The sequence below is a fragment of the Melanotaenia boesemani genome, chromosome 21 (assembly GCF_017639745.1).
Source record: "Melanotaenia boesemani isolate fMelBoe1 chromosome 21, fMelBoe1.pri, whole genome shotgun sequence".
Taxonomy (NCBI): Eukaryota; Metazoa; Chordata; class Actinopteri; order Atheriniformes; family Melanotaeniidae; genus Melanotaenia; species Melanotaenia boesemani.
The window spans coordinates 25,653,512-25,675,852 of record NC_055702.1 but is presented as its reverse complement, the minus strand read 5'-3'; the positions used below and the strand labels follow the sequence as shown (position 1 = coordinate 25,675,852).

The window sequence follows — 22,341 nt, the reverse complement described above, 5'->3', positions numbered from 1 at the left end:
GAATGGTTCTCAGCTATCACTGTAACGTAGGTCAGGTCAGTAGTTCGGGACTCATCCTCCTGCTGTGCAGTAGGAACAAAGACATTTCTAGTGCAGCAGACTGGGTGACGGCTTTCAATCCATCCAGAGAAATATTTACATTTTCTAGATATCAGAAGATTAACTAGCAACATATAACATCATATATGTTTCTTCACTAATCTTAAGCTTCACCTGTGAGTCTACAGATCTGGAGATAAATTAGACTTCATGTGTTGCTACATGAGAGAAACAATGACGTGGAGGATTGGTAGTCAAATTAATTTCCCTTCACATTGTTGGTGAAATCACTGAAAGCAGCTTTAAGTAAAACAAAATAGTGGGAGGCCACCAGAAATAATAACTGTGATGCTGTTACACATGATGTTACATGATTGGAGATACTATATAATAGAACAGCTGATAGAATAGAAAGCTGGACTTCAGGACTTGATAAGTGGTTTTGCAGGGAGAAAACTCCACGTTGGGCTCTCGGTGACAAAGACTGAGCAAGGACAGTGATTGTGAATGAGATTGCAAGAGCTTGATTCAACAATAGCGTACCTTTACCTCTCCTTGATATCGTATTACACAAAGTTCTACCTTTTAAAATGTGATTATTTAATTTTAAAGACGCTCCCAGCCGTTGTTTGGCTGTAAATCTCCACAGTGGTTTGCTATGTATTCAGGTCATATAATACAATAAACCATGTGAGGTCCTGCTATTTTTTATGAGCCTACCTAATTTATTTTACCATTTGCTTCTGATTTAATGATGTTAACGCTCGCAATACAATAAATCATAAAAAAGAGAGGCCATTTTGTTTTTGATGGTGTTTTGGCTGAGATTTGATTTGTTTCTCCACAGAGTATAAATGCTTTTCATTTTCATGGAAGAGGTTATTTTGTATTTATGTTTTGTATTTGTAATTTGTTTTGTAATTATCATGAGATAATTAATTGCTTAATTTTTTAAAAAAAAGATAGATGGGTTTTTAAACATGAAGTATTCTTCTCACAGCAAATAATAAATTCTAAATTAACTTCATTGTATTTTAGTGCTTTCCCTACCAAGTAGCCTCACTGTCATGTTGTTCATTTCATTTAATTTCTTTTAATTTATTGCTTTTAATGATATTTTGATGGTCAAAAGTCTTTTCAGTTTCTTTTCATGGGGCCCAAAACCTCTAGCAGCGCCCCTGGCTGGGTAACTGCCAACCCTCCGGTGGGCTTATTAATCCCTGGCTGCCTGTTGTTTTGGCTCTGAGGCTTGTGCATGAGCACTGTGCGCCTCTTTGAGTCTAGTTTCACTGCGTCGTTCTTGCTTGCTGATTCACTGAGGCGCTTGGATCTGCTCTGCGGGGCTTATTCTACCCTGCTGGACTTTTCGTTTTAGCTTATGTTTTGTTTATGACATTGTGGTTGTTTTGCGTTCCTTATTAGTCACTGTAGCAGGTTTTTAACTTTTATTTTGCGTACAGGTGCTGTAGACCCGAGGCAGCATTCATTTCCCTGGTGGTGGTTTTCTTCACAGGTGTTCATTTGACGTACAGCGCACCAGTGGTTTGGTTTGTGAGTTTTTCTCCCCTTTTTGGTTAAACAGTGCTGTTGGTCCCAGCCCTACGCCTTTACTGGGTTTTGTTTAAGTGTTAATTATGTCGCTTAAATAATATTGTTTTTAATAACTTGAACCGTCTCTGCTCTGTGGTGTAAACAAACCTGTGTACCTAACCATTGCGTTGGGTTAGAAGTTTGTCAGGGGTGGAATTCCCCTGCGTGGCGTTGTTGCATCAATAAACATTTTCTTTGTGCACATATGCTCATCTCCTCATACAGCCACATATTATAATCTGTAAAATATGTCCATAGCGTCTCAAAAATCTGTACATTATAGCAAACGACTTGTATTCACACCATGTTTAAATACCATATATTTATACTTTGTACAAACTGTAAATCTTGCACTTGCTGCTGTTGCACTTATGGCTAGATGCCAAACTACTTTTCTTTACTTTGTACTTGTATATGTGTAATGACAAAGCTGAATCTAATCATCTGAAACATGAGTGATCTGAAAACACAAGTCTCGGAAGGTTGTGGAGGGCTTGAACAGATTTTATTTGTGAATTCATGGATCTTTATTCTGATGTTACTCACCGTTTCATGGCCTGAACTCTGGATTTATACACTGATGAAGTAGCTGCTGCTTCAGGTCTGTGGACAGCAGCAAAAACATCAAAACTTCTGGTAAAACATTATTTTAAATTATTTTGAATAATTATTTTATAGTTTAAAATACTAATTGTGTTCATTTGGATTTTTTCTACGAGAGCAACTGAAAGATTGAAGACATTAAAAGTTATTTGCTGTACCAGGACTGAAACCCGTCTTACCCAAGCTGTTGATGGATCTTTTAGTGGATTTACAGATTCAGTCCGTATTCCTGCCTCATGATGGAGAACCTGAACAAGTCTAAGGAGATGGTTTGGAAATCCAGGAAGCCTGAGCTCTGAAAAGAGATGTAATTCTACGGTTGGTTGTTTCTGTAAAGCTGAAACAAAAAAACAATAATCAACATTTTGTTTACATGAGCACATAACAGCTGTGTCCATCAACCCGACTTAAATCATGAAATTAAACTCCAGATTTTTGTCTGACTTTCACTTTTATTTGTAATAACAATTTAGAAGAATTTACCAGAATTAAAGCTGATCATTGTAAAAGTAAGTAAAGAGCTATATATTGCTTATTCTTTAAGGTTAAAGGCAGCTAAAGGAAAATAAAAGCTTGTTAACTGAAAAATGTCCACAAATGAGTTTGTAGCATTAATAACAGTTAAAGCTGAAATAATATGTTGCTTTTTAACAAAACAGTGAATTTTTCATTTATTTTAAAAATGTTTGTGTTTACTTACAGACAAATTTACTCCAAGGCTTGAATGAAAGGAGAAAAGCATGAAGCCATCCTCACCGCAGACGGGTCTGTGCTCAACTGAAACCAAAATGAAAATGTGGAAAATAAAACTTGAGCAGCACTTCATAAAACTTCCACAAGGGGCAGTGATAAAAACCATATCGGGACCAGAACAGAGTTTTTATAAACCCTGGTCAGATCACATGACTTCTCAGAAACTCTCTTTCTTCATCTTTCTTAGGCTGGGCTTACACCAGAAGACTTTCAAAAGATTTGCACAAGACTCTGAAAAACTACCAGCTCACATCTAAAGACCAATGTTTAGTTTTAAGTCTCAGCCTGGTCTCAGACTGAGATTTGACAAAGACTGTGAATCTATAGGGTCACAACTTACAAGACTGCAACTAGATTCTTTTAGTATTTTTTGTGACATGTTGGACAGTTGATATTGAACAGGACTGATCTGCCCTCAGCAAATCAAGCAAGGGGTGAGTTTCCCTCCAGGAGGAAAATTACACATCATCATTTTAAAGTGTGGCTTTTCATCTCCACCAGGTTTTACGCCGACTCATCAGAATTTGGAGGATGTATGAGTTTCTATTCTTCTTTCATTTGTTAGATCATTATACTCTAACAGATAAATCATCCACAGCAGACGCTTCTTAATAACCATCCACTTCTCTTTCTGGACGTTCCACCGACGACGTTACATCACCGCTTGTTTGTCTTTTTTTTTTTTACGTCCGTTTTTGCTGGTTTTCTGACTGTCGGGATTCCTGTTTCTGCTTTTGTCGGAGCTCATCTATTGGTTGTTGATCGTCTTTCGTCACTGCGGCTTCTGATAATATCAAACATGTTTGATATAGTTGCAGATCCAAGACTAGGGAAAGACTGACGTTAAACAGCCAGATTACCAGCTCACACCTAACGACCGAGATGACGGGAGCGTGTGACTCCAGTAAAACTCCTAAAATGTCCTAAAGACTTCCGTTTCTAGTCTGCGATCGTGAAAATCGTTTGGTGTGAGCCCAGCATTAGGGAGTAATCCTTTAGTGCCATTTGTTTTAGAATGAGAACTTTTGTGAAAGTGTATGCAAACCATATGAATGACAGAGATAAAAAAAAAAAAAGAAAAGAAAAAAGAATTATGGAAGATACAGTACTGACACAGGATAAGCTGCAGAAAAAAATCTTCTTTCATGACATCCAACCAGTCCTTTACTAGGCGGGTCAGTCTGTAACCAGCTACGTGATTACTTTTTAGCTGTCATTGTTTTTTCATTTCCTGTTATTTCATCTGGAAAGTCTCCGACAGGGCTGGACTGGCACAAAAGAATTGTCCTGGGCATTTTGAGCTTTTCTTATGAGACTACTTAAACACTGTACTTGTCTTATAAACTTAAACCAACACCATCCTCCCTGTCCCATCATTCTACACAGTACGTAGCAGAAGCCTGGAGATATCTAGATGATTAAAAATATCAGTTTATGAATACAGCTTAAAGTGAAACAAATAATAATAATAAAACTTTAGTCCCTCATTGGGGAAATTGCTTTGTTACAACAGTACAGGTGCAGTAGCAGAAGCACACATCATTGATATCAAAAAGAACACACACATAAATAATAAGTAATAATAAGTACATTATATGGTCTGACAGGTACTCAAAAAAATAAAATGACCAAATAAAATGTCTTTACACTGGAACAAATAGATAAAGCCAGCTTAGCCTCCTCCTTTCCTCCGACAGATAACAAGGTAACCATAAAAAAAAAAGATATTTCTATTATATTTCTGCAGTTTAAAAGGTTTCCCTATATAAAGTAGTAAAGCCTAATGAGCCTGGTTGTAATTACATGCATCCATAAGTAAATCTATTTTATCATGATGCAGTTAAATAAAAAAAAATGGCATGATTTTACACTATTTTAAAAGACTGTCCTCTAAAACTAACAAAAACTAACAACCACTAATTAAAAGTTTTTAAGGAATGTACCAGTGAAAACCATCAACAGTAAATAGTAAACCCTGGCCTGTAATACTGAAAAGGTTTCAGGATCACTCAGATGCTGTCAGATTATGTCTGAAGTGGAACTGAAGGATCTCACATGCAGCCTCATCAATGATTATAGGCTAGGATAACAACTAACTAACAAGTACCCGAAGTTATTATTTATAGATTATAAAACATTGTCCGTTTTTACTGTTAAAAGTATTTCCCAGGATCAATATGGCGGCGCCATTGACATACGAAGCGGGACCAATGCACCGTCTACATATGTCTATGACAGAAACTGCCCAGCGGTGGAGAAACCTGTCATGCTAGCTAACTAGCATGTTTAGCTAGCTAAATTGTTAAATGGCCTACTCGCAACTCCTGACTGTTTTAAGAGGCCTCAAGCAAAACGAAAATAAACTACACCCAAACTTGATTTATATCTGAATCAGTGTATACTACATTTCATCACTTATCACAAGTTCACTTTCCCACCACTGGCACCGGCGGCCGCCGCCAGTCTCTCCTCCTTCCTCCACCTTCCCCTCACTCACCTGCTGGTGTTCTGTCAGTTTAGCATACTAGCATATATTACGTTAATGCGCATGCGGGTTAAGGTTAGGATTAGGTGTAGTCATCAGTTTGCACTATGCGTATGCTGATCTGACAATGTATGCTAACATGACAGAACACCGGCCACCTCCATCACCTGCGGCTGATTCTAATGCTGCTGAGGAAACTCCGTCACTAGCAGCAAAAATGTGTTGTTTTAACACATTTAGCGGCATCAGCTTGAAGGGCTTGCCTCTTTCTGTCTCGATTTTTTTCAGTGTGTCCTTTCCGTTTTCTGTTCTCCATCATGTTCTGTCTCTTACTGTATGATTGAATAATATGACTATGTGGCCCAAGAGGGAGGGGTCATCGGTCCTTGGCTGTAATTGGTCCAGCCAAGAATCAATCATGACTGATGGGTCGATCTATCAGATTTGTGTACCAATAGGTCTCATACCTTTCATAATTAGTACCATTAGTAGCCTTAAAAAATAAATAAATAAAAAAATAAAAAGAAACGAAAAGGCCCGGCCTAAAATAAAAAAACCTGGTATGCCTGATGGCCACTCTAGCACTGGTGATAGACCTGACAAGCCTCCTCCATCTATTTTCTTCACATGTAATCAGGTTGAGAAACAACTGAGAAGACAACACTCAGACAAGGCATGGGGTGAGTCCCCGTGTTCTTAACGCCTGTGCCTCCCACCTCTGTGGAGTCTTACACTACATCTTCATGAGTCTGAGTCTACAGAGGGTCCCAGTACAGTGGAAGACGTCATGCCTTGTTCCTGTACCAAAGACCCTACGTCCCAGTGGCCTCCAGGACTACAGACCTGTGGCACTGTCTTCACATCTCATGAAGACCCTTGAGAGACTCATACTGGATCAGCTCCAACCCATGGTTAGACCACATGTGGACCCCTTTCAGTTCACATACCAGCCTCATCTCGAAGTTGAGGACGCCATCATCTACCTGCTCTACGCCCACCTGGACCAGCCGGCAAGCACTGTGACTGTCATGTTTTTTTACTTTTCCAGGACATTCAATACCATCAGGCCAACCCTCCTGGGTGAGAAGCTGACAGTGATGCAGGTGGAGGATTCTCTGGTGTCCTGGATTGTGGACTACCTCACTGGAAGACCACAGTATGGTCACCTGCAGCACTGTGTCGGTGGTCAGGAACACTGGAGCACCACAAGGGACTGTCCTCTGTCCATCTGCAGCTTAATGTGACAAAGACTAAGGAACTGATTGTAGATTTTAGGAGATCTAGAACACCAGGACAGAAATTAGGACAACAATAAAAAGCATTGTGTAAGAATAGATAAATAAAAGGAATCCTCCTCTTGTGTGTTTCATTAGCGAAGCATCACTTCTAGACCTCCAGCCTCCAGTCTGGTCCCGCTCTGCTGGAATGAAGGACCAAAGCTACTTTCCACACTGACTGCTACATGCTGGCAGCAGACTGGCACCTTATTTAGCAGGATGGATTTTATTACATGGAAGTTTTGTTTCACCATGACAGAACATGTTTTAGATGTCAATGTTCTTATTAATACTGTTTAGGAGGGGAGGACTGGGCGCTAAGACTAAGGAACAGCGTTTTTTCCAAAGCTGTCTCCTTACTTAACTCTGCCCCTCACTGATCCCCCGCCCTACACATCACGACACACTCGTCATCCCCCCTCCCCCATCACTCCCCTGGTTATACACATACATGTCTTTCACTCATCTGTATAATATGTTCATAGTCTGTATGTATAGTTTAACTCTGTTCATTGCACCCTAACCTGTATCATCTGTATATTTATAGCAATCAATAATCTGTATATTATGTCTATACCATCCATATGATCAGTATTGTATGTTCATTGCATCTCAATCTGTGTATTTGTGGCCAGAGGTCTTTCTCCTCTCTCTGCGCCACTGATGAATCGGTGGCACCAAGCGAGTATTTAAACCCAGGTGAAACATACCTTGATCCCCCAAGGGAAAAAATTGGGAGGTAGTCGGCTAGAGCAGTTGTAGATCGGATCTGTGTATCACCTGTGTGTTCTTTTTTTTTTTCCTTTGGAGTGCGGTACTGAAGAGTCAGCCCATGTCTAGGGGTGGTGAACATGTCTAGGGGTGGTGAGGAAGGTTGGAGTAAAATTGGCAAGAGGAAAAATAAAAGGCAGACATGTGAAGATAGTTCACAGGAAAGTGAAATGGCCACACTAAACTACGGAAGGAAGAGCAGGGCATGGAGGAGGGGTATCGGGTGTTTGTTAGACTGTCTGAAGGTTCTGGGTTCTCTGCTTTTAACCCCCTTAAGCTGGCGAAAGAACTTAAAAAAGAGCTTGAGGAATTGTTGAATGTTTATGTTATGAGAAATGGGGTACTGGCTATGGTGTGCAAACTAGCTGAGCAGCAGACCAGGGCACTGAGGATCACGACTGAGTGTAGAGGGCTGCTCAGATGTAGAAGGTGTGGTAAAAATCCTGATGGGAGAAGCTGTGTAGATCCAGTGCAGTGTTGTAATTGTAGAGGGGGATCATCCAGCTTCTTTCAAAGGGTGCCTGCAATATTTTAAGGCGGAGAACATTGACAAAGTTAGGAAAGAACATAATGTCTCCTAAGCTGAAGCAGTTCAGCGTTTTGGGAGCCAGGCAGTCCTACATGAGACGTGACACTTGTGGTCCGCTGAAAATACTTACTACTTCTGGTGAGGATGACTCGCTGTTAGTCAGTAGAAAAGCCTTGTTAGCATTTATGGTTGAAGCAAAGAGAAAATCCGATGTGGCACAATAAATCACTTCGGCTGCTGAACGATTGCTTGGTTTGAGGGACGTCCCTCCTGAGGATGTCTTGAGATTTACTTATTCCCTTTGGATAAAAGCATCTGCTAAATGACTGTAGAATAGAATAGAATAGAATAGAATAGGATGGGGGTGGAGCCTGTGATAGTCAGGGTCTCTGGGCTGATGAAGATGGAGAAGAGATGTTGGGTGGAGTTGGGGTTTAGCTCGGCATTAGCCTTATGTTGATTTTGCTGCAATGAAATGCTAGGAGCCTTAATGTGGATTTATGGTCGTGTGGCGTCTCCGTCACCGCCATATGCTGGCCGTAGCTCCGCATAGGCTCGACGCGTACCTCTTCCAGACAGACACACACACAATCTCTCTCTCTCACACACACACGCACGCACACACACACACACGCACACACACACACAAACACACACACAGTCACACAGAAAACCTTGAAAAGCTGAATTTGAAGGGCTTAGATTGGTTTTTGTTCACTATGTTGGACAGCAGGTTATGTAAGCTTAGCATAGAAAAGAAAAGCACATCAGCATCCAGCTCATACATCAGTATCTGCTGGCTCTGTGTACTACCAGACACGTTTACTTTCAGTGTCTAAAATATTCACTGCTTTATAATGTCCAGTATAACATGTGAGGTTCTGTTCTGTTAATCAGCTGCAGTGATTTGTACTAAAGTTGCTGCACCTCTAGTTCAATTTTTTATGTAGTTAATTATGAGTTGTTTCATCTGAAGGAATTAAGGCTCTGGTCTGGAGTTTGGTGGGTTGTTGAGGTTGTTCATGATTAGTCAGATTGAGCTCCTTTAGACTCCTGGCTGCCAGGGACTGTGAACTGTCCCTTGAATGGATTCATGTTATGTTGATGCATGTCTTTAGTATGTTAGTTATGTTGATTTTTACATAGCACATTATCTCAGAAGCAGCATTGCACACATTTTTTTTATTTAAGGCTGCTATCTTCTGGGCTGTTTGATTTGTCAATGCTGTTCATGTTTCCTCCTGACACAGTTTTTAAAAACTGTATCTTGTTGAGTTTTTATTATACAATGCTTATTCTGATTATTTTGAATTTTGCACCTGACAAAAACAAAACAAACTAAAAACAAAAAAACCTAAGGTGATGGTCTATGCAGCCAAAGAGAAACGATTAACGGTTGCCACAGAGCTTCAGTCTTTACACCTAAAAACCACCAACCAGGCCAGAAATCTGGGTCTAGAGAAGGAGTCAGACCATAACTTTGAGAAACATATTAAGGGAATCACAAAGTCAGCCTACTATCACCTTAAGAACATACACTACCGTTCAAAAGTTTGGGGTCACTTTGCCATGGGATTCAATAGGGAAGTGACCCCAAACTTTTGAACAGTAGTGTATCACGGGTAAAAGGTCTGATGTCTCAGTTAGGGCTGCTCGATTATGGGAAAATTGATCATCACAATTATTTTGATTGAAATTGAGATCTTGATTATTTAACACGATTGGGGGGGGTAATCCAGACTAGTTTCTTTCCACCAGGTCCACATAGCTATAGTTTGTCTCAGACCAGTAGCTATGTTCTGCCTAGTGTGATCTGGAAAAAGTGAGTCTGGAGACATTCTGCTTTCACGTTGAAATCTGTATCAATAAAATGTAGTGCAACATTTATCTACGGCTCTATGGTGCAGCTTGACCACAGGTCCGTAGCGTAGGGGAAACATTGGACTGTAGCTATGTCCTTCACAGCACCCTCACCACACTCATCATACAGGGCAGGAGAGACACTCCACTAACATGGAGACGAGATGGCAGTGATGCCGTTTGTCCAAAGTGTTTTTTAAATCCCGAGTTGTTCACTGTGTTAACTGAGAAAAAAGTTCTGTTTGTTTATGACGCTTGTGTCTCTGGGAGCTGGTTGATTATTTAGTTATTTAGTTAGCGACAAAAATGAAACATTTTTCTATTTTCTTGTGTTGTGTCGCGCCAGTGTGCATGTCTACGTGAACGAGTGCAACATTTCACATGCACGAATGTCGCCTGTTGCTTGGCTGGAGGAGGGCAGCGATTTTCGCCTCATCATGCAAGTTCCATAGATATGGATGGAGAGGGAGCGATGTCACCTCCCGCGTGCCCAGCCCTTAACTGCCGCGGTGTTTGCAACTCGTGCTGAATAAAACCAAAGCAGCTGGGATTAATGTAACAGTTTCTACATGGTCTACCTACAGTAAAACATCAGTCAGCTGATTCAGCACTCTGCTGCTCGAGTCCTCACTAAGACCAAGAAAGTGGACCACATAGGTCCAGCTCTGAGGTCTTTACACTGGCTGCCTGTTCATCAGAGGATAGACTTTAAAGTTCTGCTGCTGGTCTATAAAACTCTGAATGGTTAGGACCAACATACTACCAGAACCCTCAGGTCATCTGGATCCTGTTTCTTATCAGTCCCCAGAGTCAGAACCCGACATGGAGAAGCTGCATTCAGCTTCTATGCTCCACATGTCTGGAACAAACTCCCAGAAAGCCTCAGATCAGCTGAAACACTTTAGATCCAGGTTAAAGACCCACCTGTTCTTTGCTGCATGGAACTAGTTTTTATTTAGAGTCCAGGTCTGGATCTGGTTCTTTAAGCTGGAATCTTTAAACTCAGTCATGTTTTAATATTGTCTTTCCCCACCTTTAACTTTATTTCTTGCATTTTATCTATTTTATTTTAGCCTTTTCTTTCTGCTATTATCTAATTCATGCCATTTCTTTTAATCTTTGTTTTTTAATGCACTTGTATTGCTTTCTGCTCCCTGCTGTAATGTTTTGTGTAAAGCACTTTGAATTGTCTTGTACATGAAATGTGCTATACAAAAAAACAAACAAAAAAAACAAACAAAAAAAAACCCAACACTAAAACTAATAAAAACTAAAAAATCAGCTCTAAAAACTAATTAAAACTAACTGAATTTGAAAACAAAACGTTTAAAAGAAATAAAAACTAAAACTAATGAAAAAATCCAAAACTATTATAACCTTGGTCGGAGCTTGCCTTGGTTGGGAGATGGGATGTGCTGGAGCATAGCACAATTGGAAGTGATCATGCTCCGACAATCAGTAGGTTTGGCAGACGGCTTATTGAGGAACTGGTGGAGCCTCCAACAAGATTTTACTATCGGAGGGCAAATGAATACATGGAGGGCTGTTGACAGGGAGTTGTGTACTATAGACAGTATGTGGCTCAACAGAATAAGTCCCTTACTTCCGCTGTATGGTCAGCTGCAGCTGTTATTCCCAAGAAGAAAGTCTGTGGTAGTTCCCTGGTGAAATCAGCATTGTAATATGGCAGTTCAGGCTAGGAATAGAGCTTATAGGAAATTAAAGAAGTACAGATACAGATCACTGTGTTACCAAATACAGGAGATTGAGAGCTAAAGCCAGATGTATCATTAAAGACCCAAAGAAGCAAGGGTGGAGGTCCTATTTAGACTTGAGAATGCTTGCTAGAGTTCTCTGGAATTTGGTGCGTAAAATGACTGGAACACACAAACAGATGTTAGTTCCTGTCCTCCAGTGTGAGACTGGACAAGCAGTGAGTAAAAAGGATAAGGCCAGTGTGTTGGTAAGACAGTTCCAAAAGGTGCATTACTCTAGTAACTCAACTGCAGAAAGTAGGAGCAGCGAGGGGATTGTGGCATAGAACCTGGTTAAGCTGGAGTTCAGTATGGATACCTCAGGCTTGATTAATGTTTTCTTCTCGCTGGATAAATTAAAAAGAGCAATAAAGCAGTGGAAAGATACCTCCTGGGTTAGGCTGTCAGCTGTTCAAACAAGCGGGCGATCTCTTTTTGGAAGAACTTTTGGTTCTGTGTAACATGGTGTGGGCAGATGGCTGTCTACCAAAAGAATGGAAGCATGCCACTATCATCCCGATTGTTAAACCGGGGGAAAAGGCTAATGAACTGAGTTTTTATAGACCGATAGCGCTGACCTCGGTTATGTGTAAAGTAATGAAGCACATGGTCACACACAGGTTAGTTCAGACATTGGAGAAGAGTGAGTATTTTGTACCTTATAAAAGTGGGTTTAGGCAGGGTCGATTGACCATGGATGCTGTCTTGAGGCTGGATGTGGATATCAGAAGAGCTTTGGCCAACAGAGAGGGGGTTGTTGCAAAGTTCTTGGATATTGAGAGGGCTTATGACATGCTCTGGAGGGAAGGGCTGTGGATTGCACTGTTTGATGGTGGGATTCGTGAGAGGATGTTTAATTGGATCAAAGGCAATACAAGTGAGGGTGGGAAAGGTACTTTCTGAGGAGGTAAAGGCTGAAAATGGTACCCCTCCAATAAAGTGTTATTAGCCCTATGTTGTTTAATGTTCTGGTAAATGGTATGTTCAGTGGTGTAGGGACAGGGTTTGGGTTACCTTTTTTTTGTTGATGATGGTGCCATCAGGAAAAGGGGTAGGAATCTGACATTAAAATCTCTACTGACAAGTCTAGGTTCATGGTGTTTGGGCATAAGTCTATTCAGGATGTAGGTTTGAGGATTCATGGCATGGATCTTAAGAGAGTTAAGCAGATCAAACTTTTGGGAATGTGGCTTGATGAGAGATTAACTTCGAAGGCTTCACACACTTCACACAAAGTTTCATAACTTTGTGTGAAGTGTGGAAGAATTATTAATGTCTTTTGATGTCTAGCAGTATCTGACTGGGGAGCTAGTACTGAGGTACTGCTGATGATATACAGGGCCAACATTAGATTCATCTTAGATTATGGCTGTGCAGCGTATGGGTCGGATGCTCCGTCTGTGTTAAAGAAGCTGGATGTAATTCAGTCAAAGGCTTTAAGAGCGTGCAGCGAAGCTTTTATTACCACACCGATTTCAGGGCTGTTGGTGGAAATGGGAGAACTCCTGTTAAGCCTTAGAAGGTGTAAGTTGGGTTTACAGTATCTCATGAAAATTAGAGGACAGACAGAGACTGATCCGGTTAAGTCTCTGTGGAGTTAGTACTGGGAGTTCCTGAGTCCTGCTAAGAAAGCCTGTACTAACTTTGGAGAACAGCTGAAGGGTGTTGCTAAGGAAGCTGGTGGATGTGCGTCCTCCAGTTTGCTGGTCCACTGCTCCATCCTGGCTGGGGCCAGTTCCTGTTGTTGATTTGCATCTACTCCGCGGCTACAGGAGAGCTAATTCAGGGGATGTGTTAGAATGGACTCATTCACAGCTGGAGCGGTGCTGGAAAGGGCACTAACTGATTTTTACAGATGGATCGAAGGATCCAGAAAGTAATAAAGCAGCTTTTAGTTTTTTTTATACCTGGAAAAGGAGTTGGAAAGGGGCTTAGACTCCCTGGTTGTATGTCCGTTATTACAGCAGAGTTGATTGCGATTTTAAGGGCAGTCTTGTGGATTGAGGAAAATCAACAGTGTCAATCAGTCATCTGTAGCGACTTGGCTGCAGCGTTACAATTCAGGAACAATAATTTAAGTTTAATTTAATCATACTTTTGGAAATGTGTCAATCACTGTACAGAGAAATTGGGCTCGACACACGGGAGGCGACCAACGACAGCAACGGCAGCAATCAGAAAAAAAAATACTGTTATTACTTCAACTCACCAGCTGGTGAGGTACCATAGCAACATCATATAGTATAGATGGGCAGACACATTGTTTTTTTGTTGTGTGTGTGGTTTTTTTTGTTTGTTTTTTTTTCCTCTGGTATGGATAATATCTTGAGGACTTTTAATTGCTATGTTATATGGGAAAAGTGATGCCACATTATCAGTTAAAAGAGTCATTATTATATGTTTACATAAGTTTAATAAGTCTCATTAGCTATTGTTGTAAAATTTATCTAACCAATGGAATACCTTTACATGGTTTATTTTATGTTTACCCTTTACGTAATATTAATTAAATGAACACATTTGTACGTTATACTTGCATACATGTTATTTAACTGAAAATTTATCACATTTATCATAAAAGTTAATATTGATCATTACATACAGTAAGGTATGCATAAACTAAACAAAATTTGCAATGCTAATATAAAGTAGCTTACAAAAACTCAAGATAAGAAACTTACCGGACAAGTGTACCCTGGTGCCAACAAGTTCCCATGCGGCTGCCTTTTTATTCACATCTCTATAGTTATTAAGTGAAGCATCATAAAGTATCGGAAAATCAGACACAGCTAATATGATCTGTTCCTCCATGTTGTAACGGGTTGCAGATGGCACTGTCTAGCCTGCTTCCATTGGTCAGTCAATGAAAACCTCTCTGGTTGGCTGTAGTGCCAGGCAACAGCGACAAAAATGGAACAGTTTTCTATTTTCTTGTGTCGCGTTGCAAGCCCAGTGTGCACGTCTAAGTAAACGAGCACAACATTTCACATGCACGAATGTCGCCTGTTGCTTGGCTGGAGGAGGGCAGCAATTTTTGCCCCAATATGCAGGTTCCATAGAAAATGAATGGAGAAGGAGCGAAGTCGCCTCCCGTGTGTCGAGCCCATTAACCGAGCAGGATGTCAGGTGGAAGAAGGAGTATGTTTAGAGAGCTGGGAGCACTCGGAATAACAGTTTTTAGTATACAGACACTGCTGCAGCTGGATGGTTGGGATTAAACGCCAAAGACGTGTCTAGTCTGATAAATCCAAAGAACAAGAATAAGAATAACCTTGATCCCTCTTTTCCTGCACTTGGTACAGCAAGTGTGTGAGGGATCGCGCCGCTCGGCCCCCTTCGTCTCCTCTGGGGCTGTGCTGACGCTGTACCGTTAGCATGTATGAGTTTCACTGTTAAGCTACGCAAATGAACCAGCATTATTGTATATTACAATAAATGTATTTGTTTTACTTCTAGCAGTGTTGGATACTGGGATGCCAAAAAGAAGGGGTAAAGGGGAAGGATTCTAGGGGCCCATGATTGACAGGGGCCCAGAAGGGTCAATGCAATTGTCATACTAACAAAATAATCTAATACTTAATGATAAACTTACAATCACATTAACATTTTAGTTACAATGCAATGGTATCATTAACTTTCTTTGTTTTGGAAATATTTCTGAACACCCCCCCCCCCCCCCCCCCCATCTATATTTCCCTTAAATGGTTCAGTCCACCTGCTCCATCAGCTGCAGAGCAGCAACAGACAGACAGCGAGTGGACGGTAAGACGGTAGGATGCCTCAAAAATCGGGAAGGTTAAAAGGAAAAGAGAAAAGCTGAGACTGGAGAGAAAACAGAGGCAGTTCTTTCAGGTGAGGTGGGTCAGTTAGTTTGTCTGATGGAAAGTTGTGGAACATCAGCTTGTTGTCTCTTCTAAACTTTGTTCCCATATTAGCTCATATTTCTGAAGAAAACTACGGATTTTATTCATTTCACTGTTGTTTTAATCAAATAATCAAGGCAGGAAAACGATTAGAAAGCTGCTCTGCTAAAAAAAATCATGCATGTTCTGAACAGATACAAGAGCAGCCGAAGCAGATGCTGCCAGACCCCCCCTCCCCACCTGAACCTGTCCAGGTAGCCCCTGAGGAAGGAAATGAGCAGCTGAGCGTTGGATTAATTGATTATTGTGAAGAAAAACATTATATAATAGTAAAAAAAATTGTTCTGAATTATTAATAGTAAATAAAAAAGTTTGTATTTATTTTAGACTGATTTGAATGGTTCTCAGCTATCACTGTAACGTAGGTCAGGTCAGTAGTTCGGGACTCATCCTCCTGCTGTGCAGTAGGAACAAAGACATTTCTAGTGCAGCAGACTGGGTGACGGCTTTCAATCCATCCAGAGAAATATTTACATTTTCTAGATATCAGAAGATTAACTAGCAACATATAACATCATATATGTTTCTTCACTAATCTTAAGCTTCACCTGTGCGTCTACAGATCTGGAGATAAATTAGACTTCATGTGTTGCTACATGAGAGAAACAATGACGTGGAGGATTGGTAGTCAAATTAATTTCCCTTCACATTGTTGGTGAAATCACTGAAAGCAGCTTTAAGTAAAACAAAATAGTGGGAGGCCACCAGAAATAATAACTGTGATGCTGTTACACATGATGTTACATGATTGGAGATACTATATAATAGAACAGCTGATAGAATAGAAAGCTGGACTTCAGGACTTGATAAGTGATCTTGCAGGGAGAAAACTCCACGTTGGGCTCTCGGTGACAAAGACTGAGCAAGGACAGTGATTGTGAATGAGATTGCAAGAGCTTGATTCAACAATAGCGTACCTTTACCTCTCCTTGATATCTTATTACACAAAGTTCTACCTTTTAAAATGTGATTATTTAATTTTAAAGACGCTCCCAGCCGTTGTTTGGCTGTAAATCTCCACAGTGGTTTGCTATGTATTCAGGTCATATAATACAATAAACCATGTGAGGTCCTGCTATTTTTTATGAGCCTACCTAATTTATTTTACCATTTGCTTCTGATTTAATGATGTTAACGCTCGCAATACAATAAATCATAAAAAAGAGAGGCCATTTTGTTTTTGATGGTGTTTTGGCTGAGATTTGATTTGTTTCTCCACAGATTATAAATGCTTTTCATTTTCATGGAAGAGGTTAATTTGTATTTATGTTTTGTATTTGTAATTTGTTTTGTAATTATCATGAGATAATTAATTGCTTAATTTTTTAAAAAAAAGATAGATGGGTTTTTAAACATGAAGTATTCTTCTCACAGCAAATAATAAATTCTAAATTAACTTCATTGTACTTTAGTGCTTTCCCTACCAAGTAGCCTCACTGTCATGTTGTTCATTTCATTTAATTTCTTTTAATTTATTGCTTTTAATGATATTTTGATGGTCAAAAGTCTTTTCAGTTTCTTTTCATGGGGCCCAAAACCTCTAGCAGCGCCCCTGGCTGGGTAACTGCCAACCCTCCGGTGGGCTTATTAATCCCTGGCTGCCTGTTGTTTTGGCTCTGAGGCTTGTGCATGAGCACTGTGCGCCTCTTTGAGTCTGGTTTCACTGCGTCGTTCTTGCTTGCTGATTCACTGAGGCGCTTGGATCTGCTCTGCGGGGCTTATTCTACCCTGCTGGACTTTTCGTTTTAGCTTATGTTTTGTTTATGACATTGTGGTTGTTTTGTGTTCCTTATTAGTCACTGTAGCAGGTTTTTAACTTTTATTTTGCGTACAGGTGCTGTAGACCCGAGGCAGCATTCATTTCCCTGGTGGTGGTTTTCTTCACAGGTGTTCATTTGACGTACAGCGCACCAGTGGTTTGGTTTGTGAGTTTTTCTCCCCTTTTTGGTTAAACAGTGCTGTTGGTCCCAGCCCTACGCCTTTACTGGGTTTTGTTTAAGTGTTAATTATGTCGCTTAAATAATATTGTTTTTAATAACTTGAACCGTCTCTGCTCTGTGGTGTAAACAAACCTGTGTACCTAACCATTGCGTTGGGTTAGAAGTTTGTCAGGGGTGGAATTCCCCTGCGTGGCGTTGTTGCAACAATAAACATTTTCTTTGTGCACATATGCTCATCTCCTCATACAGCCACATATTATAATCTGTAAAATACGTCCATAGCGTCTCAAAAATCTGTACATTATAGCAAACGACTTGTATTCACACCATGTTTAAATACCATATATTTATACTTTGTACAAACTGTAAATCTTGCACTTGCTGCTGTTGCACTTCTGGTTAGATGCTAAACTACTTTTCTTTACTTTGTACTTGTATATGTGTAATGACAAAGCTGAATCTAATCATCTGAAACATGAGTGATCTGAAAACACAAGTCTCGGAAGGTTGAGGAGGGCTTGAACAGATTTTATTTGTGAATTCATGGATCTTTATTCTGATGTTACTCACCGTTTCATGGCCTGAACTCTGGATTTATACACTGATGAAGTAGCTGCTGCTTCAGGTCTGTGGACAGCAGCAAAAACATCAAAACTTCTGGTAAAATATCATTTTAAATTACTTTGAATAATTATTTTATAGTTTAAAATACTAATTGTGTTCATTTGGATTTTTTCTACGAGAGCAACTGAAAGATTGAAGACATTAAAAGTTATTTGCTGTACCAGGACTGAAACCGGTCTTACCCAAGCTGTTGATGGATCTTTTAGTGGATTTACAGATTCAGTCCGTATTCCCTCCTCATGATGGAGAACCTGAACAAGTCTAAGGAGATGGTTTGGAAATCCAGGAAGCCTGAGCTCTGAAAAGAGATGTAATTCTACGGTTGGTTGTTTCTGTAAAGCTGAAACAAAAAAACAATAATCAACATTTTGTTTACATGAGCACATAACAGCTGTGTCCATCAACCCGACTTAAATCATGAAATTAAACTCCAGATAGGTCTGACTTTCACTTTTATTTGTAATAACAATTTAGAAGAATTTACCAGAATTAAAGCTGATCATTGTAAAAGTAAGTAAAGAGCTATATATTGCTTATTCTTTAAGGTTAAAGGCAGCTAAAGGAAAATAAAAGCTTGTTAACTGAAAAATGTCCACAAATGAGTTTGTAGCATTAATAACAGTTAAAGCTGAAATAATATGTTGCTTTTTAACAAAACAGTGAATTTTTCATTTATTTTAAAAATGTTTGTGTTTACTTACAGACAAATTTACTCCAAGGCTTGAATGAAAGGAGAAAAGCATGAAGCCATCCTCACCGCAGACGGGTCTGTGCTCAACTGAAACCAAAATGAAAATGTGGAAAATAAAACTTGAGCAGCACTTCATAAAACTTCCACAAGGGGCAGTGATAAAAACCATATCGGGACCAGAACAGAGTTTTTTTAAACCCTGGTCAGATCACATGACTTCTCAGAAACTCTCTTTCTTCATCTTTCTTAGGCTGGGCTTACACCAGAAGACTTTCAAAAGTTTTGCACAAGACTCTGAAAAACTACCAGCTCACATCTAAAGACCAATGTTTAGTTTTAAGTCTCAGCCTGGTCTCAGACTGAGATTTGACAAAGACTGTGAATCTATAGGGTCACAACTTACAAGACTGCAACTAGATTCTTTTAGTATTTTTTGTGACATGTTGGACAGTTGATATTGAACAGGACTGATCTGCCCTCAGCAAATCAAGCAAGGGGTGAGTTTCCCTCCAGGAGGAAAATTACACATCATCATTTTAAAGTGTGGCTTTTCATCTCCACCAGGTTTTACGCCGACTCATCAGAATTTGGAGGATGTATGAGTTTCTATTCTTCTTTCATTTGTTAGATCATTATACTCTAATAGATAAATCATCCACAGCAGACGCTTCTTAATAACCATCCACTTCTCTTTCTGGACGTTCCACCGACGACGTTTCATCACCGCTTGTTTGTCTTTTTTTTTTTTACGTCCGTTTTTGCTGGTTTTCTGACTGTCGGGATTCCTGTTTCTGCTTTTGTCAGAGCTCATCTATTGGTTGTTGATTGTGTTTCGTCACTGCGGCTTCTGATAATATCAAACATGTTTGATATAGTTGCAGATCCAAGACTAGGGAAAGACTGACGTTAAACAGCCAGATTACCAGCTCACACCTAACGACCGAGATGACGGGAGCGTGTGACTCCAGTAAAACTCCTAAAATGTCCTAAAGACTTCCGTTTCTAGTCTGCGATCGTGAAAATCGTTTGGTGTGAGCCCAGCATTATGGAGTAATCCTTTAGTGCCATTTGTTTTAGAATGAGAACTTTTGTGAAAGTGTATGCAAACCATATGAATGACAGAGATAAAAAAAAAAAAAGAAAAGAAAAAAGAATTATGGAAGATACAGTACTGACACAGGATAAGCTGCAGAAAAAAATCTTCTTTCATGACATCCAACCAGTCCTTTACTAGGCGGGTCAGTCTGTAACCAGCTACGTGATTACTTTTTAGCTGTCATTGTTTTTTCATTTCCTGTTATTTCATCTGGAAAGTCTCCGACAGGGCTGGACTGGCACAAAAGAATTGTCCTGGGCATTTTGAGCTTTTCTTATGAGACTACTTAAACACTGTACTTGTCTTATAAACTTAAACCAACACCATCCTCCCTGTCCCATCATTCTACACAGTACGTAGCAGAAGCCTGGAGATATCTAGATGATTAAAAATATCAGTTTATGAATACAGCTTAAAGTGAAACAAATAATAATAATAAAACTTTAGTCCCTCATTGGGGAAATTGCTTTGTTACAACAGTACAGGTGCAGTAGCAGAAGCACACATCATTGATATCAAAAAGAACACACACATAAATAATAAGTAATAATAAGTACATTATATGGTCTGACAGGTACTCAAAAAAATAAAATGACCAAATAAAATGTCTTTACACTGGAACAAATAGATAAAGCCAGCTTAGCGTCCTCCTTTCCTCCGACAGATAACAAGGTAACCATAAAAAAAAAAGATATTTCTATTATATTTCTGCAGTTTAAAAGGTTTCCCTATTAGTAAAGCCTAATGAGCCTGGTTGTAATTACATGCATCCATAAGTAAATCTATTTTATCATGATGCAGTTAAATAAAAAAAAATGGCATGATTTTACACTATTTTAAAAGACTGTCCTCTAAAACTAACAAAAACTAACAACCACTAATTAAAAGTTTTTAAGGAATGTACCAGTGAAAACCATCAACAGTAAATAGTAAACCCTGGCCTGTAATACTGAAAAGGTTTCAGGATCACTCAGATGCTGTCAGATTATGTCTGAAGTGGAACTGAAGGATCTCACATGCAGCCTCATCAATGATTATAGGCTAGGATAACAACTAACTAACAAGTACCCGAAGTTATTATTTATAGATTATAAAACATTGTCCGTTTTTACTGTTAAAAGTATTTCCCAGGATCAATATGGCGGCGCCATTGACATACGAAGCGGGACCAATGCACCGTCTACATATGTCTATGACAGAAACTGCCCAGCGGTGGAGAAACCTGTCATGCTAGCTAACTAGCATGTTTAGCTAGCTAAATTGTTAAATGGCCTACTCGCAACTCCTGACTGTTTTAAGAGGCCTCAAGCAAAACGAAAATAAACTACACCCAAACTTGATTTATATCTGAATCAGTGTATACTACATTTCATCACTTATCACAAGTTCACTTTCCCACCACTGGCACCGGCGGCCGCCGCCAGTCTCTCCTCCTTCCTCCACCTTCCCCTCACTCACCTGCTGGTGTTCTGTCAGTTTAGCATACTAGCATATATTACGTTAATGCGCATGCGGGTTAAGGTTAGGATTAGGTGTAGTCATCAGTTTGCACTATGCGTATGCTGATCTGACAATGTATGCTAACATGACAGAACACCGGCCACCTCCATCACCTGCGGCTGATTCTAATGCTGCTGAGGAAACTCCGTCACTAGCAGCAAAAATGTGTTGTTTTAACACATTTAGCGGCATCAGCTTGAAGGGCTTGCCTCTTTCTGTCTCGATTTTTTTCAGTGTGTCCTTTCCGTTTTCTGTTCTCCATCATGTTCTGTCTCTTACTGTATGATTGAATAATATGACTATGTGGCCCAAGAGGGAGGGGGCATCGGTCCTTGGCTGTAATTGGTCCAGCCCAGAATCAGTCATGACTGATGGGTCGATCTATCAGATTTGTGTACCAATAGGTCTCATACCTTTCATAATTAGTACCATTAGTAGCCTTAAAAAATAAATAAATAAAAAAATAAAAAGAAACGAAAAGGCCCGGCCTAAAATAAAAAAACCTGGTATGCCTGATGGCCACTCTAGCACTGGTGATAGACCTGACAAGCCTCCTCCATCTATTTTCTTCACATGTAATCAGGTTGAGAAACAACTGAGAAGACAACACTCAGACAAGGCATGGGGTGAGTCCCCGTGTTCTTAACGCCTGTGCCTCCCACCTCTGTGGAGTCTTACACTACATCTTCATGAGTCTGAGTCTACAGAGGGTCCCAGTACAGTGGAAGACGTCATGCCTTGTTCCTGTACCAAAGACCCTACGTCCCAGTGGCCTCCAGGACTACAGACCTGTGGCACTGTCTTCACATCTCATGAAGACCCTTGAGAGACTCATACTGGATCCGCTCCAACCCATGGTTAGACCACATGTGGACCCCCTTCAGTTCACATACCAGCCTCATCTCG

The 22,341-nt window shown here is 40.0% G+C and overlaps 1 protein-coding gene across 5 annotated transcripts in view; it reads right to left on the bottom strand.

The window, feature by feature from the left end:
• Positions 1-19,011, bottom strand: part of LOC121632103 — a 37,941-nt gene extending 18,930 nt beyond the window's left edge. For 2 of the 5 annotated variants that reach the window (XM_041973287.1, XM_041973290.1), the window contains exons 1-6: positions 18,850-19,011; positions 18,331-18,446; positions 18,095-18,151; positions 2,933-3,009; positions 2,412-2,569; positions 2,176-2,232 (exon numbers count right to left, since the gene is read on the bottom strand). In XM_041973287.1, the coding sequence (XP_041829221.1) occupies positions 2,176-2,183 (8 nt within the window). In that variant the 5' untranslated portion in view covers positions 2,184-2,232; positions 2,412-2,569; positions 2,933-3,009; ... (1 more) ...; positions 18,331-18,446; positions 18,850-19,011. Of the gene's footprint in view, positions 1-2,175; positions 2,233-2,411; positions 2,570-2,932; positions 3,010-18,094; positions 18,152-18,330; positions 18,489-18,849 lie in introns of all 5 variants that reach the window. The other 3 variants (XM_041973288.1, XM_041973289.1, XM_041973291.1) reach the window with 3 other exon arrangements.
• Between the last annotated feature and the right edge of the window lie 3,330 nt (positions 19,012-22,341).